Source organism: Panthera onca (assembly GCF_046562875.1).
Source record: "Panthera onca isolate mPanOnc1 chromosome Y unlocalized genomic scaffold, mPanOnc1 haplotype 2 h2.ChrY_unloc_6, whole genome shotgun sequence".
In the NCBI taxonomy this organism is placed as follows: Eukaryota; Metazoa; Chordata; class Mammalia; order Carnivora; family Felidae; genus Panthera; species Panthera onca.
The window spans coordinates 350,426-373,725 of record NW_027675869.1 but is presented as its reverse complement, the minus strand read 5'-3'; the positions used below and the strand labels follow the sequence as shown (position 1 = coordinate 373,725).

General features: G+C 41.4%; 1 protein-coding gene across 1 annotated transcript in view; it reads left to right on the top strand.

Annotated features, from left to right (window-relative positions):
- The first annotated feature begins 1,227 nt into the window (after positions 1-1,227).
- The window catches only part of LOC145715279 (coiled-coil domain-containing protein 71L-like), a 39,878-nt gene continuing 17,805 nt past the window's right edge, over positions 1,228-23,300 (top strand). The window contains exon 1 of the mRNA XM_081794940.1: positions 1,228-1,260. Within this exon, the coding sequence (XP_081651066.1) occupies positions 1,228-1,260 (33 nt within the window). The remainder of the gene's footprint in view (positions 1,261-23,300) is intronic.

Genomic DNA, 23,300 nt, shown 5'->3' with positions numbered 1-23,300 from the left:
ACAAATCTCCCAGGTATGATGAAAGAGAAGGTGGCCCAGGCATGTTGAAGGAGATAATGCTCCCAGGGAGGAGGAGGATGGAGATCCTGGTCCATGGCAAGATGATGGGGCAGTGTTCAAAGTCAGTGTGGTGGGGAACACGATAGCAGTAAAGGTGAGGTGAAATGCACCCGAGGCAGGACATCGGATGCTTGGTTCCCAGGAAGGTTGACAGAGGTTTTGCTCGGAGGTAGGCTGAAGCATACTGTGCTCCCAGGAAGCACAACAGACACAGCAGACCAAGAGAGCATGATGAAGAGCCTGCTCCAAGGAAGGATATGGTAGACTGCCCTCCAAGCAGCTCTAAGGAAATCATCCAGCCAAGCATGATGGAAGACACAGCACCCTGAAGTAGAGTGAATGAAATTGTGCTGCCAGCCAGGATGATGAAGAAAGCGCTCCAACACAGGAAAAGGGATAGTGAGCTCTAAGGAAGGATGACAAAATTGTGTTCCTGGGCAGGATGATGGAGTTATTGTCCCCAGGCAACGTTGGATATCATGTTCCCTGGCAGAATGCGGATACCTGGCACCTTGCCAGGATGATGGAGATGGCACTTCCAACCTGTCAGGCGGAGTTGGTGTCCAAATCCAGGGTGATGGGGATGGAACTGCAAGATACAACAACACATATCACATTCCCAAAAGACTTATGGAGGAGACGCTCCCATGTAGGATTAAGGAAGTCTCACTTCGAGGTATTATGATCAAAATAACACTCCCAGACTGGATGTCAGAGATCTTCCTGTAAACAGGATAACGTACATCGTGCTCCAAGGCAGTGTGACAGAGAACACGCTGGAAAGCAGGATGGTGGAGACTGCCCTCCCAGGAGGATCAGAGGGACCACACACACAGGGAGGATGATGAATTTGTCACCCCCAGAAGGATGACAAAGAAGGTGCTCCCAGTGAGGATGATGGTAATGGAGCTCCCAGACAAAAGGACAGAAAATATCCCTTATCCAAGCCAGGATAAGGGATAATGCACTCCCAGGCATGATGAGAGAAACACCTCTCCAAGGAAGAAACGGATAGGTTGTGTTTCCTACCAGGATGACAGAGTTGGTGCTACCAGACCTGATGACAGAGATGGGGGTGCCAGGCAAGACGAAGGGGATCACACGTCCAGGCAGGATGAGAGAGATGTGCTCCCAGGCAAGGTGGTGGAGAACATGATCTCTGGCAGGATGACAGAGGTGGTCTTCCTAGGCACTGTGATGGTAACATTGGTCACAGGCAGGACAACGACGATTACTCTACCAGGGTAAGAGACCATAAGGTGTTTGTTCCAAGACAGGTTGAGTGATATTGTGCTACCAGGGAGAATTACTGAAACAGTGATCCCAGGAAGGATGAAAGAGACCATGTTCCAGGAAGCATGTCAGAGAACATGCTTCTAGGCGGGATGATGGACTGGAATCCCCAGGCATGTGAAAGACAATCACTATAACAGGCAAGATGAGGGGGAAATTCTCCTAGGCGAGATGACAGAGATAGTGCTTCCTGAGCGGATGCCATATACAGCCTTTCAAGGCAGGACAAGCGTTTATCACTCCCAGTCACTATGACACCGAAGTGACTCTCCGGCAGGAACTGGACTGTGCTGCATGGTGCGGATTGGGAGTTTATACTCCCATAAAGGATGACCATGATGATGTTCCCAGACAAAATGACGTGAGTTAGATTTCCAAAAGGAGAACAGAGATGATATTCTCCCAGGCAAAAAGACTGAGATCACTCTCCCAGAACATATGTCAGAGATCTTCCTCAGGCCACAATGACAGAACACATGCTTCCAATCATGAGAGGGACATTGATTTCCATGGCATGATAAAGGATATGGCCTTTCCCAGAAGGAGGACGTACTCAGCACTTTTAGGAAGACAGGATGACAGGCATACTGCTCCCAAGGCAGTAGGACGCATACAGACTTAATGGCAGGATGATGGAGATGGCATTCCGTGGCAGCATGATGGAGAAAAGGATACTAGGAGGGATGATGTAGAAGGTGCTCCCACACAGGATGTCAGAGACTGAGTCCAAGACAGGGGAAGGAGATGGGGCAACCGGTGATCCCTGGGAACAGATGGAGATGGCGTTCTGAGACAGGATGACAGGGAACAGCATACCAGGAAGGATGACTTAAAAGGTGCTCCTAGGCAGGATGTTGATGACTGAGACCAAGGCAGGTTGAAGGAGATCATATGACCAGGCAAGATAAAGGACATGGTGCACCAAGGGAGCATGACAGAGATTGGGCTCTGAAGCAGGAAAAGGTAGAAGGCACTCCCAGGCAGGTGGAAAGAAATCACACTCTCAGGATCATGAGGACACTGCTCTCTCAGGTAGGATGAAGGATATGCTTCTCTAGGCAGGATTATGCGGATGACACTCACAAAAAGGATGATGGACAAGGTGCTCCTACACAGGATAAGGGATATTGCTCTACTATGCATGTAGCAAAAGGGCACTTTCAGGAAGAATGGTGGAGTTTGTGTCCCAAGTTGTTGATGGATATTCTGTTCCCTGGCAGGATGCAGAGACCAAACACCCTGTCACAATGACAGAATGGCATTTCCACCCTGAAGGATGGAGATCGTGCCCCATGCAGGCTAGTGGAGATGGCACTCCCAGGTAAAACAAAACAAATCATGTGCCTCTCCCCCGCCAAAAAAAAAAAAAGACGATGGAGAGGGCACTCCAAAATACGATAAAGGAAATCATGCTCTCAGGTAGGATGACTGAAAAGAGGCTCCCAGACTGGAAGTTGGAGATGATCCTATAAATAGGATGATGTACACTTTGCTCCCAGGAAGGGAGACAGAGAGCATGCCGAAAAACAGGATGAAGGTGACTACCCTCACTCGTGGCCACACAACCAGGAAGATTGATGGATATGGTGCTGTCAGGCAAAAAGGCATATAAGGACTTCCAAGCAGGATGAGTATATTGCACTACAAGGCAAGATGAAAGAAACGGTGCTCCAAATGAGATTCAGCTTCCTGCCAGCATGACATATTTGGCGCTCCTGGACAGGATGACAGAGTTGGAGGTCCCAGGAAAGATGGAGGCGACTCTTCTTCCAGGCACGATGAGGGAGACAGGCTCCCAGGGAAGATGTTGGCAGAAATGTTCGCTGGAAGGATGACAGAGTTGGCATTCTGAGGCAAGATGATGGAGATCACACTCCCAGGAAGGGTGAGGGATACGTGCTCCAGGCTGGGCTGTAAGAAAATGTCCCAGGGCAAGAAGAAAGAGATTATCCTAAATTCAACCAAGGCAGAATGAGACAGATGTGCTCCCAGGCAAGATGCTGGAGAAGATGCTCCCTGGCAGGATGTCAGAGATGACCTTCCTAGGCAAGATGTGGGGATAAACCTCCAAGGAAGGATGACAAAAGAACTCCCAGGCAGGAACCATAGACAGAACTCCAGGTCAGGATGAAACACATCCTTCTCCCTGGCACCCAGACAGGATGATGGAGGCAGATCTCCCAGGCAGTATGAGGATGATTGCTCTAGCAGTGTAAACGACCATAAGGCGCTTTGAGGCAAGATGAAAGGTATTGTGTTACCAGGTAGGACGACTGAAATGGAGCTCCTGGGCAGGATGATAAGGATTGTGTTCCAGACAGTATGTCTCAGAACTTGCTTTCAGATAGGATGATGCATTTGGAGCTCTTAATTATGACTGGCATTGCTATCTCAAGCAGAATGAGGTAGAACTGCTCCTAGGCAGGCTGGTGGAGACTGTGTTCCCTGGCAGGATGACAGAGGCAGCCTTTCTAGGCAAACGATGGTTTCTTGCTCTTGGTCAGTATTAAGGAGAAGGCACTTTCAGGTAGGAATTGTGGACTGTGCTCCAGGGTGGGAATTAGGAGAACATGCTACTAGGTACGATTAGAAAGAGGGAGCTCCAAGGCAAGATGATGGAGATCTGTTCCCAAAAGGATCAAGGAGACAATGATCCCATTCAGGACGACCAAGAATGCTCTCCAAGATAATAAATTGGAGGTATTCCTTCAGACAGAATTACAGAGATCGTGCTTGTAAGAAGGATTATGGGATTGCATTCCCAGGCATCATGAAGGAGAGGACCCTTCGAGGCAGGAGGATGGATACAGGACTCCTAGGAAGGCAGGATGTCAGATATTGTGCTGCCAGACCAGAGTATAGACATGGTGCTCCATGGAAAGATGATGGAGACTGTATCCCAAGCCGGGATGATGGGGAACATGATACCAGCAAATATGACATAGAAGGCACTCCCAGGCAGGATGTCAGCGACTGACTTCCCAGGCAGGTTGAAGGAGATTGTGCTCCCAGATAGGATGAAGGAAGGGTACAGCACTCAGAGGCAGTACAGCAGAGACAGCAATGCAGGGGAGAATGATGTGGATCATGATCAGAGGCTGGCTAAGGTAGATGGTGCTCCCAGGAAAATTGAAGGAAATCACACTGCAAAGTATAATGAAGGGCAAGGCACTTTTAGGTACGATGAATGATTTCATGCTCTCAGGCAGGATAATAAGGATGAGCTCACAGAAAGAATGTTGGAGAATGCACCGCCACACAGGATAAGAGATTTTGCACTCCTACACAGGATGACAAAATGGTGATTTCAGGCAGGATGAGGTAGTTCATATCCCCAGGCAATGGTGGATAACGTGATCTCAGGCAGGTTGAAGATACCATGCGCGCCACCATTATGATGTACATGGCGCTTCCAACATGACAGACAGAGATCATAGCTGCAGGCATGGTGACAGAGATGGCACCCCAAGGTAAAACAACAAAAATCGCATTCAAAAAAAAAAAAAAAAAAAAAGACTAGGGACAGGAAGCTCCCAATTAGGATGAAAGAAATCAGGCTACCAGGCTGTATGCGAGACTTCATCCCCTATACAAGATATCATAGGTTGTACTCCCAGGAAGTATGACAGAGATCACACTGGAAAGCAGAATGAAGGAGACTGTCCTCCCAGGAGGATCAGGGATACCTCACATTCATGCAGGATGAAGGATACAGTGCTCCCAGGATGATGACGTAGACAGTGCCAGCAAACATGACAACCAAAATGCTGCTCCCAGGAAAAATGGTGGAAATGGCCTTCAAGGCCATTCAACGTGAGTGATGGATACTGTGCTACCAGGCAGAATGAGAGAAACAGTGGCTGAGAGCAGAATGAGGGAGGCCTTGCTTCCTCTCTGAATGATGGAGTTGGCATTCCCAGGCAGGATGACAGAAATTTAGGTCCCAGGAAAGATGTAGGGGACCACTATTCCAGGAAGGATTAGGGAGTTGCATTCCTAGGCAAAATGCTGGAGAAGATGCTTTCTGGAAGGATGTCCCAAGGTGTCCTTCCTAGGCAGGATGATGGAGATCGGGCTCCCAGGGAGATGGAAAGATAAATATTCCCAGCAAGATTTGGTAGACGATGCTCCAGGGGAAGATGAAAGAGAATCTTCTTGCAGGTACCAAGGCAGGAATAGGGAGATGGTGGTCCGATGTAAGATAAAGGATTTAAATTACGTGTTTCTCATTCAATTAGCAGATATGGATTTTCCACAGATTGCCAGATGCACAGATGGCTACCAACGTGTGACAGGTGAGTTGGGGTGATTCATTATTTCCAGCTGGGCTCATTTCAGTAGGAGTGTCTCTATTATTGCCTAATAACTAAGAATCACAACACCCAAATCAAGCAAACATAAATAAAATTATATGGCCAGTCACATCAGTGGTGTTACCCACGTTCATCATTTGTTTCAAGCTTGCATTGGTCTTCACTCCCTGCCTCTTTTGTACTGTTCATGCAGTATCCTTCTAAGACAGAACACTGATTTTATTCAAGAGCAAGGAACACTTTGTATTCAATAATTAATTCAAAATTAACAGTTTTAAGCACGGTATAAAGAGTATACTGGAATTGTGTTTTCTCTGTAAAACAACATTTGACAATTTCCCTGTCACTTATAAATTAATGAGACCAGAAGTTTTTTTTTTTTTAGAAGACTTTTATTTCCTTTTAGAGAGACACAGACAGCGTGTGTGTGGAAAAGGCAGAGAGGGAAGAGAAAGAGAGAATCCCAAGCAGCCGCTATACTGTGAACACATAGCTTGATGCAGGTCTTGAACTCATGAAACCATGAGCTCATGACCTGATCCAAAATCAAAAGTTGGAGGCCTAACCAACTGAGCCACCCAGGAGCCCAATACCAGAGTTTTTTGTTTTTTGTTTTTTGTTTTTTCTGGCTTGTATGTAAACTTCACGTTAAGTAACACTCAGTAACCAATTTATATGGACTTTGACTCTAATATGTACTATCAGTATGTGCTAGTGCAGCTTTGGGGAAACAAATTTTGTAAGACTAATCTAATTCTCCCCAGTACTGTACCATTCAAAACCACAAACAAACCTTGGAGGAGCCATGAAACTTGTCTAATCTCCATGAACTTGAGGTAATATGATGTGAAAGATTTCATCAGCATGGTTGGAAGCATGGCATCAAAGACAAGATACTCAGTTTTGCCAATGCTAGAAATGTAGAGAAAAACTCAAATAAGGCCAGATGGCAAAAAAAAAAAAAAAAAAAAAAAAAAAAAAAAAAAAAAAAAGGTCGCAGGACAAAATAATGGTTCCATAGGAAGAATCTAGTGGAGGGTTGCTATAAAGATAATTGATCAGATGAGAAAATAATCTATTTACTTTTATTGATTGAGAGCTAAACAAGGGCAAAGTGACAACATTTTAAGAAAGTAAACCAGATAATGTAAAAATCCATTCAAACTTTGATACGGTGGTGATTAGTTCAAAACATTCTGATGGACAAATTTATTCATCACACATATGTGTGAAGATTAGATTGCCATCTCTCTGTTAATTTGGCTTGTTTGAAAGCAGATAGATAAATACACTTATTTGAGGATGCTTCCTGGATGGTTAAGCTTTCACCTTCAGCTCAAATCATGATCTCATGGTCCATGAGTTCAAGCCCCATATCTGACCCTTGCTGACAGGTCAAAGTCTGGACCTTACTTTAGATTATGTATTTCCTGCTCTTCTGCCCTTCCCCCATTCATTCTGTCTCTCTCCCCTGTCTCTCTCTCTTTCTCTCTCCATGTCTCCCTCCATACCTCTCTCTCTCTCTCTCTCTCTCTCTCTCTCTCTCTCTCTCTCTCTCACACACACACACACACACACACACACACACACACACACACACACAGATGGAGACGCACACGCACACGCACACACACACCAAAAATTAATTTTAAAAATAAATAAATAAATAAATAAATAAATAAATAAATAAATAAATAAACATTTAAAAAAGAAAGAAAGAAACTAGGTGCAAGTTTGGCTGTGTCAGTTAAGCATCTAACTTCAGCTCAGGTTATGATCTTATGGTTCATGAGTTCTAGATCAGCATCAGGGTCTGCGTTGCAGCTCAGGGTTTGAATCTTGCTTGGGTTCTGTGTATCCATGTCTCTCTGCACCATCCGACCTTGTGCCCTCTTACTCTCTCTCTCCCTCTTTCTATCTTTCTATATTTCAAAAATAAATAAGCATAAAACTCTCTTAAAATGTTTTTATTGTTTATTCATTTTCACAGAGAGACAGAGACACAGCATGAGCAGGGAAGGGGCAGAGAGAGAGACAGAGAGAGAGAGACAGAGAGAGAGAGAGAGAGAGAGAGAGAGGGGGGGGAATCTGAGGTAGGCTTCATGCTCTGAGCTGTCAACACATAGCCTGACGTGGGGCTTGAATTCACAGACCATATGATCATGACCTGAGCCAAAGTTGGACACTCAACCACTGAGCCACCCAGGCTCCCCAAAACAGAAAACCCTTTTAACAATAAATAATTTAAGACAGGCAACATAAAGCAATCTTCTGTTTTTTACTTGATTTCACAGGGAAGTGACTGGATATACATTGGATTTTCATGGTTTTATCTATGGCCAGTATCAGCAGCTCATTTCGGGGAAACTAAAAATTTCAGGCACAAAATATTTTTTAAGAGTAAAAGGGAAACTTGGAAACCTAAAGTTGTTTTCCTAAAGTTGTATATTTGCTTAAAATTCGTGGATATCAAATAATATTACGTGATAGCCATAGTAACACATGTAAAGTTCACCATTTCTACCTTTGCTCTTCTAAATGTGGAATAAAAAGTTATCGGGCCTTACAGAACAACTGCTGTTTATTTGGGGTGCTTTCCCTTATCTGTCTTCCATATCACTGATATGTCCTTCCACATGCCGTCTTCTACAGGTGATTCCCTCTAGTGTTTTTTTTTTTTTTTTTTTTTACTTTTCAGCTATTATCTTCTTGAACTCTGATTTTGTGTGTGTTTGCTATCTCTTAATTAAGGGTCTCACTTATTTCTTCCCTTTTCTCTGCAGCCCGGCAAGCATCTTGACCATCATTAATTTATATTCTTTATTTAATTGAGGCACAATGCTTACCTCTGTTTCAGCTCTTTTCTGGGTTTTTTATTGTTCTTTCTTTTGGAGCATATTTCCCTGTCTCTCCATTTTGCTTACCTTTCTGCATTTGTTTCTATAGATGAGGCAGAGCAGCTACTCCTCCTACACTTGAAGGAATTGTCTTATATATGATTGTCCCCCTGGGTAGACTCTGTGTGCTAGTTGGTGACATTGGCTGGCTGGCTGAAGCCGTGGCTTGCATGGACTGGGGATCCTGGGGCTTTCTACATAGCAGGCGCCCTGTCAGGATAGTTAAAGCTGAAGTGAATGCAGACTGGAGTGTCCCAGGATTCTGTGTGTTGAGGGTACCCTGGCAGGACAGCTGAAGCTGAAATGATTGCAAGTTGAGGCATGCTGGGGTGCTGTGTATAGGTGCCCTGTACAGGGTGGCTAGAACGTAAGCAGTCTGGGGGTCAGGTTGTCCTTGATCTCTCTATGCAGATGGTTCCTGGGCATGATAGGTGAAGCTAAAGTGGGTACAAGCTGAAGGCACTGGGGGTTGTACATGCGGAGGATACCTTGCCAATATAGTTGAAGCTGAAGTGGATATCAACTAGGGTGTACCAGGACTTTCCACTGAGAGGGTGCCCTGAAGGGGCCGTGGGAGCTGAGGTGGGTTACAGTCCAGGAATGGCTCTTTTTATATGCTAGTTCCTCTTTAAAGTGTATTGTTTAAGGGGGGAAAGCATGTCATGGATGTGTGTGTGTCCAGTGCAATTGGGGCTGGTGTGTATTGTGTGCCTGGAACTTACTGAGGCAGCAGGCCAGCTACAGCAACTGGACCCTGCTGTGGTCTATGCTTTTAAGGTGGATGGAGAATGTGGACAGCTGGGTTGCTCAGTGGATGGAGTATCTGACTTCAGCTCAGGTCATGATTTCACAGTTCATGAATTTGAGAACCACATTGGGCTTGATGCTGTCAGTGTAGAGCCTTTCCTGAATCTTCTGTCCCTCTCTTTCTGCCCCTGATCTGCTTGTATTCTCTGCTTCTCAAAAAGAGGTAAACATTAAAAAATGTGGATGTAAAATGTAACCCTGCCATTCTCCCGTCTCTATGACCCAGAGAGAACTCCTGTGGCTCCTCTGTCGTTGACAGAGTTCTAATGCTCTCTTTTATATGACAGTTGCTCTTTTCAAACTGCAGAGTTGTGTTTTGTTTTTTTTTTATTTCTTTTTTCTGCCCAAAGACAGAGGACTCTGTTTCTGGTCCTTCCCCAACTACACTTGGCAACGTTAGGGGTGAGTGTTCCCTTTGTTACTGTCTCTCTGTCTTGCTGTTTTCTTTATTTTCTGTCTTTCAATTTTCTATGTTTTGTAAGGCACAATCTGTGCAGTCAATCCTCAGCTCCTCAGGAGGAATTGTTATATCAATGGGTGCAATCCTAGGGAGCTGGACAAACTGGAAGTTCACCTTCTGGCTGGTTCAACAGAAATGTAGTCAGGGAGTTCAGGAACAAGAGCACCTAGCTCCAGGGGACCCAAAAAAGGTGAGGTTTGGCTACCCATTACTGACAAGATCGCAATTCAAAGGAACTAGTGGAGGTGAAACAAATGGGAAATTTATTCAGAAGCTGACACAAGAAATGCAGCAGACTCACATCAAAGACTCTCTCTAACGTGCTGAAAATACTTCCAGGTTTATGTAAGGAAAATGTGGGACAAAAAGAGGTAGGTATACACAGGTGGTCACTAAGGTCAGGTTGGTCATTGTCTTGGGCTTGAGGGTGGAGTCTTATTGGCTCAGGCAGTCCTTATTGCTAGAGCGGTAGATTCAGTTCCCATTAAGTGATACTTTGCTTTCAGGATCCTGAATTAAGAGATAAGCTGAGGGTGGGGAGGGGGCGCCTGGGTGGCTTGGCTAATTACGCATCCTACTTCAGTTCAAGTCATGATCTCATGGTTCATGGGTTCATGCCCCGCATTGGGCTCTGTGCTGACAGCTCAGAGCCTGGAGCCTGTTTCAGATTCTATGTCCCCTGCTATCCCTGCCCGTCCCCCCCCCCTTGCGCTCTGTCTCCCTCTGTCTCAAAAATAAAGAATCATAAAGAAGGAGAGAAGCTGGAAAGAAAAAGTTAATCAATTGGAAAGTTTAAGGTCAATCTGGAGGTAGTTGGAATCTTCTTTCACCTTGGAGGAGTTGAGTTCAAGGCCTTCCTACACAGCCATCTTGAACCGAAACTAGAATAGGGTCCCTCTGAATCCTATTTTGATTGGGGAAAGTTTGGGAGAAATCCAAGGAAGGAGACAATACAAGCAAGGAACCTGCCAGTTCTGTGTACAAATCGACATAAACACCAGTACCTCCCCTGATTACAAGCGTGGCATGTTCACAAAAAGGCATAGAAAAGGCCTTCAGATTGGAAAAAGTAAAAATAAAAACTATCTCGATTCTTTTATTTATTTATTTTTCAATTTGTATTTTGGAAAGAGAGAATGAGCAGAGACGGGGAGAGAAAGAGAGAGAGAGAAAGACAGAGAGAGAAGCTTAAGCAGGCTCCATGCTTAGCACAGAGTCCCACACGGGGCTCAATCCCCTGACCATGGGACCATGACCTGAGCTGCTGAACCCAGCAGTCTGGTAGTCAACTGATGGAGCCATCAAGGTGCCCTGAAAACTGCCGCGACTCTTAAATCATGGGGTTATCAACATGAAACAAATTCTAAGGGGTATACGTCAGTTTTCTAGAACTCAAAGATAATTAAATAAGCCCCAGAATACACGCTCAATATATACAACTCAGTTGTATTTTTATACATAAGCCATGAACAATTAGAATAGGAAATGCTTTTGAAGAACCATTTATTATCACACCAAACATTGAAATACTTACATTTAAATCTAACAGCCATGCACAGGATCTGTATGCTAAAAGCCACAGAAGGCTGTTTGGATCAATCAAGGAAGATATAAATAAATGGAGAGATATACCATATCTACCCATGGAAGCCTCGCTAGTAAGATGTCAATTATCAACTTGATCTAGAGATTCAACATAATCCCAGTTGAAATCCCAGGATTCTTTTGTGGATATCAGCAAGCTGATTCTAAAATGTGTGTGAAAAGACAAAGGAACTAGAACAGCCAAACAGCTCTGAAAAATAACCAAGTTGGAGAACTCATGTTGCACAATTTTAAGACTCAATATAAACCTCCCGTAATCAAGGCAGTGTGATAGTGAAGAAAGATGGAGACACAGGTCACAAGATAGAACAGAGAATCCAGAAACTGACCCCATACACAGGCATCCTCACCCAAATTCTGATAATGACATATAGCCAACCTAACAGAAAAAGGGATATAGTCTTTCATCAAGTGTTACTGGAACAATTAAGTGTTCGTATGCAATAGTAATCAATGAACTAAGTGATTAATTGGTTAATTAATCGGTTCATTGTTTAATTAATTAAGAGAAGCCTTGACCTAAATTCATAACTTATATAAAAATTCACTCAAATGGATCATAGATGTAAGTGTAAAGTACAAAATTATAAAACTTTCATAAGAAAGAAGGAGTGATGTTGATTCATTGAATCATTCAATAAAAACTTTTGGAGCATTTAGAGTGAGACAACACAGTCTACGCCCTGAGGATCCACTAGTGAACAAAAGGAACAAGGATCACTGTGATCTTGGTGCTTAATAGTCCAGTGGGGGGACTGACAAAGATAATGGAAATAGAAACTATGGTAGAGAATAATGAATGGGGAAAAAAAGGAAATACATCTTGGAGAGGATATAAGAATTGGGGGAAGGGGTGTGAAATAGTAGACAGGGTGAAATACTAGACACAGAGGGTCCTGCTGAAAAAGGTGTCAGTTGAATAAATACCTCAAGGAAATGAGAGAACTACCTGCTGACAGGAAGGTGATCTAGGCAGAGAGACCCATGAATTCCCCAAGGCAGGAGTGTGAACGTGTGTACTGATGGGAAGCAAGGAGGCCAGTATAGACAGAGAAAGGAGGATGAGAAGAAGGAGCAATAAAGAGGTGAGGGTTGTGGGTCAAGGAGGAGAAAAAGAGGATGAGGGAGAGAAGGATGTAAAGACTGCCACCAATAGACAAGGTGAAGCCAAATCTGGTCATACCTGTTCCTCCGCCTCACATTACCGGCTGCAGATCTTTTTATTTTTTAATTGACATTTACTAAACTGTGTCTAGACCATGAAAAGCTAATTCTACTTGTAGCAACTAATTGAAGCAAGAAAATGGAACACGCTAAATGATCAATAGCAGTGTTTAAATAGGTTATGGCATGCTATGTGGCCTTTAAAATTCATAGCCCTGCAGAACATTTATGACCTAGCGAAATGCTCGTATCACTAGATGACCAGAAATGGGATTCACAGCTAAATAGCTAATTTTGGTTAATGCATGTACATATACCTCTTCCGTGGCGATTATACCACAGTGTTAGAGGTGCTTACCTCCAGGGGCACCTGAATGGCTCAGTCGGTTCAGCATCTGGCTCTAGATTCCAGCTCAGTTATGATTCCACAGTCTGTGGGACCAAGCTGCATATTAGGCTCTGCACTGACAGCGTGGAGCCTGCTTATGATTCTATCTCTCTCTCTCCTCCCATCGCTCACTCTTGCTCATCTGTCTCTCATTCTCTCTCTCTCTGCCAAAAATACATAAACATAAAAAAAGGTGTTTAGATATGCTTATCACCAGGTGTTTGACTTATGACCATTTTTCTTTCTTTTTTATTTTTAATTTTCTAACTTTTCTGCAATACACTTTAAGACTACCATAATCATAAAATCACGTTTCAAATAAATGATTCAGTCTAGTATCATTTAAATAAATAAAATATTTCAATTCATAAATTTATTAGGTACATTAAACATATCAAGGATAGTTTCAAATAGTCCAGTGTTAACATTGCTAAGGTCTAGATTACAATGGGAGTCAACGGATACCTGGGTAGCTGAGTCATCTGAGTTTCCAACCTCTGCTCAGGTCATGATCTCACAATTTGTGAATACAAGCACCACACCAGACTCAGTGCCATCAGCATAAAACTCACTTTGGATCATCTGTGTCCTCTGTGTGCCCCTTTTCTGTTTGTGCTCTCTCTGTCTCAAAATCAACATTATTTTTTTATTTTTTATTGTTTTAATTTTTTTAATGTTGATCTATTTTTAAGAGAGAGAGAAAGTTTAAAAGCTGGGCCAGAGAGAGAGAGAGAGAGAGAGAGAGAGAGAGAGAGAGAATCCAAAATCTAAATCCGATTCCGGGCTCAAACTGACAGACTGTGAGATCATGACCTGACCTGAAGTGAGATGCTTGACCAATTGAGCCACACAGGAGTCCATAAAAACTGTGAGTTTATAAGATATTACATTTGTTTGAAAATCATATAATTGGCTTTACACCATATGCTATTGGCTTTAGGAAAGACTTTAGTGAACAGACTCATCAACCCACTTACTCTAATTAATATATTAACTTCCAAAATATCATCTTCAGTGGGTCTGCTCCAGGACCACATCATGTTAAACACGAAAAACAAGCAAGCAAGCCAACAAACAGACAGACAAAGAAACAAACAAAACAAGAACTAGTAGCAAATCATGACGCATAATGATCCATCCCACTGTCAAATTTGTTACTATTTTTTTGGCCAAAGAGCTTATTTCAAAGGATTCTATTGCTTTTAATACAGATGAACTTCTGCAATTAGTTCAGCATATAGATTTGAGGACATACTGAAAATGTAAAGTAAATACATAATTTTATATTGTATAACCTTAGGCCTCTAACTTCCATGAAACTCCAAAAGGAGGACATTAACAGCACCATGAATTCTCTCCCTGCAATCACTCCCCATTCCTGCTCCATCTCCCTTCCCCAATGTAATCAATATCCTGACTTTGAGCAACAGAGATTAAATTAATCCATGTTTGAATTTTATAAAAATATAATGGAATAATATGTATTTCTTTAGATCTGGCTTCTTCCGTTCAACATTATAACGCTCATCAAAGTTGTTTTGGATAGGTGTAACTCAGGGATTGGTACTTCCACATTGTATTCCATTACATGATTATTTAACAATTTGCTTATCCATTCTACTGTTGATTCAGGTTTGGAATGTATGTTTCCATACTGTACTTATTATACGGAAGACTGCTATGAACATTTCCCTATTACTGTGCTCAGCATGAAGCGTATCTACTACAGCGCGTTAATGTTTAGTTAGCTGCCTTAGCCTTAAAACCTGGCTGTACATCAGAATCACCCTGATGTCTAGATGGCAGTTCCACAGATCACTCTAATTTGAGCTTGGGTTAAGAACCACTAGGGTAGATGTTGAAATCCCCAGACAAAAGGAGGAGATGAATCCAGTTTAAGGAATTCTCAATGGGTTCCGCTTTCTGGACAATAAAATGCAATGTAAAAATTATTTTGTGGCCATATTGACATCTCTTTCCTCCCCCTCCTCCTACCCCTCCCCCTCCCCCTCCCCCTCCTCCTCCTCCTCCTCCTCTTTCTCCTTCTTCTTCTTCTTCTTCTTCTTCTTCTTCTTCTTCTTCTTCTTCTTCTTCTTCTTCTTCTTCTTCTTTTTTCATAAAGCTCCTACACAAAAAGACTACCTATAGGCTTTAAGAGACTCTGCATGGCTTCCATAATATGTGGAAAATTCCCCAAATTCTCAAAGGAAACGTCTTTAGACATGTTTGAAAAATATGTGTTCCATGATACGGCACACTTGAGTGGGAGATTAGGGTATCAAATATCTAGACATACCCTAGTTTGGTATACCAGCTCCATAAATACTGAGACTGGAAAAGGCAAGAGTTAATTTTCCATGGTCCAGATAAAGACAGAATTAAATGAGATCTCCTTAGTAGTAACTGTTACAACTGAAAATTTAGTTGGTGCTCTTTAATTTTCTAGTTTCCTGAAACTGCTTTTTGGATTCATGCCCAGAATCTGTCTCGATGAATATATGTCAGAGAATGAAAGCCAAAAACGAACAATGTGACTCTAGAAAGTACTGCAACAGTTAACATTGAGGTATCACAAAACTCTGAAAACACGTTCTTCAAGTTCAGTCTCCAATATGCATTGAGAGGTAGGAGAAAACCGAGGTCATGATATAACTCTTTTGTGAAACGTGAAGATATGTGCAGTAACTTATTATTTTTGTGAAGTTAGGTAATTGCCTCTGGTTTGTGATGTAAACGTTGTTTCAAGGTTGCACTTGAATCCGAAAATTCCTTCAGCAGACTCCCCTCCCACCTGATTTGACGTTGACTCAACCACTTCACCTAGAAAGATTTCTAAACTTTGACCATGTTTGAGTGTTTATAAAATTTTCTGGAAGCATGGAAGACCTCATCTTTGCCTTCAAGAAACTTATAATATTTGAGGGTAGAAAAAACCCAAATACCATACAAAGCACAGTAAGACTTCAAGGTCAAGTTTCATGTATCAGGAGAAGTCCACTGAGCGAGTGGATCAGTAAAGGCATCTCAGAGGCATAGCACAAAGAATCTTAAAGGATGACCAAGTTTCTAGCTGGCAGGCACAAAGGAGAAGGACAAAGGAAACAAAAGCAAATGTGTGGGAAAAAAAGAGGGGCAGGCATTCCAAGAACACTGAGAACAACCCTGTTGGAGTTTGAGATTCTTCTACAACAGTGGCCATTAAGTATTTTTGACGATGACAAAGACTGGGTAGAAGATGAGGTACCTACATAACCCATCAATTCCATAATCTTATGAAAGAAGGTCTTGTTGACAGCGAAGAATTGGAGACCATCAGTTAGAACCTGAAGATGGTAATAACAAAGCAATTTGGTAGACACAAAACAACGAAAAGTTAAAATTCGAAGCAAACTTCTGTAAGTATGTGAATTAATACCCAATCAATAAACAATTGAAATCCATGACCAACTTAACCCCTGTTGTGTTTCTCTGTTAATGGGACATTGTCTTCAGTTGCTCAAGAGGGAAAGAAACTCATTGTCAGTCATTCCCTCCTCAACGTCTTTGTCGTGATCCATTCAGCAGCAGGGGTTCTCAACTCCACCTCCAACGTATGCCAAGCCAGCTAGTTTCTCACCACCTTCTGCCTACTCTCCATTTTCGTTCTTAGCCCCATGCTGTCTTTCCCTTCCCACCAAAATCCCAGTCCATTCCTTTCACTGCATCAGGAATGCAATCCAAAAATCCTGAATCTGAGCAGTTCATTCCTCTGCTTAAAACAACCCTCTAATCTCCACTGTACTCAAAATGACACACAGAATCTGTAACGTGACCACCAGACGTTGGCAGTCCTGTCTTGTCACCCCTCTAATGCCATCTTTCCTCAATCTCCTTTCTTTAGGTGATTGGGACCGTCTCTTCTCCTGGTTTCTCAAACTAGACCCACGCAGGTGCTGCTTAGAATGCATTTTGTGTTTGCTAGTTTCCTTACCGTACTTGCTACGGGTCCAAGTTTGAATAAAGGACTTTTCTCCCCAAGAAACCTTTGTTGGCCAATCCTCTAATTGACATTTTGTCCCCTGTGTCATTCCTTCTCATAATATTTAGTCTTTTATTTAACAGCATTTTGCCACAAGTTGTAATTACACATGTACCTTTTGTAGCTAAGGTCTGAAACATCCTGTATATATGGAGCGTGCATGTTTGATTATCACTGTGTACTTGAACCTAATAGCACCTGACACCTAAAGTGCTCGATATGTATATCCACAGTGCCTGAAATAGGGCACTTTTAACTATCTCCCGGTGTGCTGGACTGCAATATACATTCAAGTCTTCAATAATCTCTACCACCAAAGTTAATATTCATATTCAAAAAAAGGGATGGGTCACCTCCTCAAGAATAGGAAAAAGAGTTTGCCTTGTTGATAGCTTCTATGGTGTAGCTTACATTTTGACCTACGAAAGACCCCACCCTGGAGATACAGTTTGCATGGATGTAGTGACAACTATGAGGAAATCAAAAAAATACAGTGTTTATTGAGTGTAATGTGCCAGGATTTTTCCACACGTATTACAGCATTACCAATAATCTCACAACTATCCTGAACATAGGCAGTATACTTGCACTTTACAAATTGGAAAAGCAAACTGTGAGGTATCATTTGCATACAATCTAAGATCTGGCTGGTAGAAGAAATTGATGGGGCCAGGTAATTTAAAAAATCCACAATTTTGTCCAAGGTAACCTCTGGGAAATCAGAAAATGAGCGGCTTTCATAAGTGCAGCTGCCCAGAGCCTTTCGGAGGAGCCGTCTGTGTGGGGCCCGGGCTTTGGCGCCATCACATCTCCAGGATCTCACTACCAGGAGAAACCCCCATTGTTGGGAAGGGCAAGAACATCCATCCATGGCAACTTAAGGTGTTTTAACCCGTGTCAAGAGAGTGCAAACCTCCAATTACCTCATTCGGTACTTCAAGGAGCAAATCAAAGCACACCTCATGGGATTATCAAAACTCACTCTGAGATGAGAAATCAAACAACGAAAGTCATAGCAACGCAAAGCAAGTAACACTTTCCAAAACACACCCCCAGAAGGGCCAGGCCATGGAGAGGGGATGAGCCCACTTTAATGTAGCAGTGCTCTCAGGTGCAGAGCACGTAAAACAAAACAAAACAAAACAACAACAGCAACAGCAACAACAACCACAACAACAACAACAACAACAACAACAACAACAACAACAACAACGTTGAAACACATAAGGAATAGAAAACTATCCACAATGATGAAACGGAAGAATTACCGTCAGACGAAATTCCCGGAGAAGTGACCGTTAAAGAATTGATCAAAATAAATAAAAGCAGTATAACAGCAAGAATTTAGAATAATTGTCATAAGATTAATCACTGGGCTTGAAAAAAGGCATAGAAGACAGCAGAAAATTTAGTATTGCAGTGATAAAAGAACTAAAAAAAAATAGCCATGGTTAATTAAAAAGGCAATAACATAGGGATTGACTTTAATCACTGATACAAAAACAGATAAGCTGGAAACTTGGATGTCTATTACCCAAGTTAATAGTTATGCGATTGTAGCAAAAGCTAATTCTAAAAAACTATTAAATAATGAAAAGCAGAAAGCTAAAATATGTCAAGTTTTAAATATCTAGCATGAGTCGTGCAGCTGTATAGTTGTTTAAAATTCTAGGATATCAAATAATATCATGTAATAGCCTTTGTAACACATGCAAAGTTCACCATTTCTACCTTTGCTCTTCTACATGTGGAGTAAGATGTGATTGGGCCTTATAGAATATCTGAAAAGATTAATACTAAAAATTAAAAAGTTTTCGAAAGTATATGTTGCTAGTGAGTTTGCCATGTCAAACAAAGTTATAAATAGGTGTTATTTCCAAACCTTATTCACGTGCACTCTTATTATGGCTAGAGTCCATAAAAAGTTATTGCACAATTGCATAAACATGATTACCAGTGCAATCTTTTTTTTTAAGTCCATTTGTTCATTTATTTGAAAGCCAGGATAGAGCATGGAGAATGTACCCTGTAGGTTCTGGATTCTCTCCTTGCTTCCAAATATCTTATTTGGGCTGCTACCATAAAGATGGTAAAACAATATTACCTGTACCATGAACGTGTAAAATATGGTACAACTCACTAGTATTACAATTTTGCTGATTAGCATATGTGTTTACAAATACACACGTGTGCACTGGGTGAAGTTAGATGTTTCATACTTCTATCCATAACATGAGGAATTCAATATATTTTAAAGAGTTAGATTCCAGTTACCAAATCTAATGTGGGATAACATGCACAGTTCTTGCTTATTTCTCACTTATTGTGCAATTATGAAGTAAACATAGAGCCCAAAGAGTAAATTCTTTTTATCTACACTTACTGAACATATATCACTGAAAGTCAAACTTTGGCCTTTCAAAGATGACGTGAGACTGAACGCGGAAAACCCAAAAGACTCCATGAAAACGCTGCTAGATCTGATACATGAATTGACCAAACTCAAAGGATACAAAATCAGTGTAAAGAAACTGGTTGCATTTCTATACACCAATAAGGAAGCAACAGAAAGAGAAGTCAATAAATCACTGCCAGTTACAATTTCACCAAGAACCGTAAAATACCTAGCAAGAAACCTAACCAAAGATGTAAAAGATCTGTACAGTGAAAAGTATAGAAAATGTATGAAGGAAAATGATGAAGACACAACAAAATCAGGAAAAAACAAACAAACAAACAAACAATCCATGCCTATAGAGTGGAAGAATGAATAGTGTTAAAATGTAAATACTACCCAAAGAAATCTACACATTTAATGCAATACCAATCAAAATTGTACCAACATTCTTCTCCAGACTGGAGCAAGCAATCTGAAAATTGGCACGGAACAACCAAAGACCCTGAGTAGCCAAAGTTATGTTGAAAAAAGAAAGCCAAAGTGGGAGGCATCCCAGACTTTTGACTCTCCTACGAAGCTGTAATCAAGATAGTATGACATTGGCACAGAAACAGGCACATTCACCAATGAAACAGAATAGTTAAGCCAGAAGAGGCCCCACAAATGTATGGTGAACTAATCTTTGACAAAGCTGGAAAGAGAATCCAATGGATAGAAGACAGTCTCTTTACAAGTGGTGCTGGGAGAACTGAACAGCAACATGATGAAGAATCAACTAGATGACTTTCTTACACCGTGCACAAAAATAAATGCAAAATGGATGAAAGACTTAAATGTAGACAGGAAACCATCAAAACACTAGAGGAGAAAAGAGGAAAAAAAAACCTTTGACCTCAACTGCAGCAATTTCTTCCTTGGCATGTCTCAAAAGCCAAGGGAACGAAAAGCAAAAATTAATTATCAGGACCTGGTGAAGATAAAAATCTTCTGCACTGCAAAGGAAACAATCAGCCAAATTAAAAGGCAACCGATGGAAGGAGTGAAGATATTTGCGAATGACATATTGGTAAAGGGTTAGTGTACAAAATGTATAAAGAACTTACCCAAGTCACACCTGGAAAATGTAATACAGTGAAAAAATGGGCCAGAAGACATGAATAGACACTTTTCCAAAGGAGACATCCAGATGGCCCACAGACACATGAAAAGATGCTCAACATCACTCATCATCAGGAAAATACAAATCAAAGCCACACTGAGATACCACCTCACACTAGTCAGTGTGGCTAAAATGAGCAACTCAGGAAACCACAGATGCTGCCGAGCATATGGAGAAAGAGTAACCCTCTCTCACTGTTGGTGGGAAAGGAAACTGGTGCACCACTCTAAGCATGAAACCTACGGACATCACAATGACTCTAAACGCATATCTTTCCCTAATAACACTGAATTTCAATGGACTAAATGCTCCAACCAAACAACATAGCGTATCAGAATGGATAGAAAAAACAAAAACAAAAAACAAAACAAGACCCATCTCTTTGCTGTCTACAAGAGACTGATTTTAGACATGAGGACACCTTCAGATTGAAAGGGAGGGGATGGAGAACTATCTATCATGCTACTGGAGGTCAAAAGAAACCTGGAGTAGCCAACTTATATCATGCAAAGTAGAGTTTAAATTGAAGACTGTAACAAGAGATGACGAAGAGCTTTTTATTTTAATTTCAGGGTCTCTCCATCAGGAAGTGCTCAACATTTTAAATGTCTACACACCAAATTCGTAGACACACACATATATAAAACAATTAATTAAAAACATACAGAAACTTGTTGATAAGAATGAGGTAATTGAAGGGACATTAAATTAACCACAGAAAAAAGGATGGAAAATCTCCAAAAGCATGGAGGTTAAAAAACATCCCACTAATGAATAAATGGGTCAACCAGGCAATTTGAGAAGAAATTAAAAGATATAAGGAAACAAATGGAAATGAAATACAACAATGCAAACCCTTCGGGATTCAGCAAGGGCAGTCCTGACAGGGAACAACAAAACAAAACAAAACAAAACAAAACAAAACAACAATAGCAACAACAACAAACATTGCTATCCAGGCCTATCTCAAGAAACAAGAAAAATCCCCAATACAAAATCTAACAGCACACCTAAAGGAACTGGCAGCAGAACAGCAAGGCACCCCAAACCGAGCAGAAGAAGAGAAATAATAAAGATCAGAGCAGAAATAAACAATATGGAGTCTAAAGGAAAACAGTAGAGCACATCAATGAAACCAAGAGTTGTGTTTTTGAGAATATACACAAAAGTGATAAACGTCTAGCCTGGCTTCTCAAAAAGAAAAGAGAGGGGACCCATATAGGTAAAATCACGAATGAAAATGGAATTATTACAACGAATCCCTCAGAAATTCAAGCAATCATCAGGAAACACTATAAAATCTTCTATGGCAACAAACTGCACAACCTGGAAGAAATGGACAAATGCCTCCATACACACACACTTGCAAAACTCAAACCGGAAGAAATAGAAAATGTGTACAGACCCATACTAGTGAGGAAATTGAATCAGTTATCAAAAATATCGCAATAAACAAGAGTCCTAGACCAGGTGGCTTTCCTGGCGAATTCTATCAGACATTTAAAGTAGAGATAATAGCTATCCTTCCCAAGCTGTTCCAAAATATGGAAATGAAAGGAAAACTTCCAGACTCATTGTATGAAGCCAGCATTACTTTGCTTCACAAACGGGAAACACAGAAAAAAAGGAGAATTACAGGCCAATATCCCTGATGAATAGGGGTGCAAAAATTCTCAACAAGATACTAACAAATCACATTCAATAGCATATAGAGAGTATTATTCAACACGATCAAGTGGGATTCATTCCTGGCCCGCAGGGCTAGTGCAATATTCACAAATCAATCAATGTGCTACATCACATTAATAAAAGAAAAGATAAGAACCATAGTGCACTGTCAATAGATGCAGAAAAAGTATTTGAGAAAATACAGCTTCCTTACTTAATACAAACCCTCAAGAAAGTTAGGATAGAAGGAACATACCTTAAACATCATAAAAGCCATTTATGAGAAACCCACAGTAAATATCGTCCTCAATGGGGAAAAAGTGAAACCATTCCCCCTGAGATCAGGAACAAGACAGAGATGTCCACTCTCACCCCGGTTGTTGAACATAGTGTTGGAAGTTTTAGCATCAGTAATCAGACAGTAAATGAAATTGAAGGTATCATCATTTGCAAAGATGAAGTCAAACTTCCACTTTTTGCAGATGACATGACACTATACATGGAATATCGGACAAACTCCGCCAAAAGTCCTCTAACACTGATACATGAATTTAGCAATGTTGCAGGGTACAAAATCAATGTACAGAAATTGGTTGCGTTTTATACACCAATAATGAAGCAACAGAAAGAGAAATAAAGAAACGGATCCAATTTACAATGCTCCAAGAGTCAAAAAATACCTAGGAATAAACCTAACCAAAGATGTAAAAGATCTGTATGCTGAAAACTACAGAAAGCTTGTGAAGGAAATTGAAGAAGATACAGAGAAAGCGAAAAACATCCCATGCTCGTGGATTGGAAGAATAAATATTGACGAAATGTCAATATGACCCAAGGCAGTCCTCACATTATATGCAGCCCCAATCACATTGCACCAGCATTCTTCTCCAAGCTGGAACAAGCAATCATAAAATGTGTATGGAAACACAAAAAACCCTGAATAGCCAAAGTAATACTGAAGAAGAAAACCAAAGTGAGAGGCACCACAATGCCAGACTTTAGCCACTACCACAAAGCTATAACCATCAAGACAGCACGGTATTGGCACAGAAACAAATACGTAGACTTAA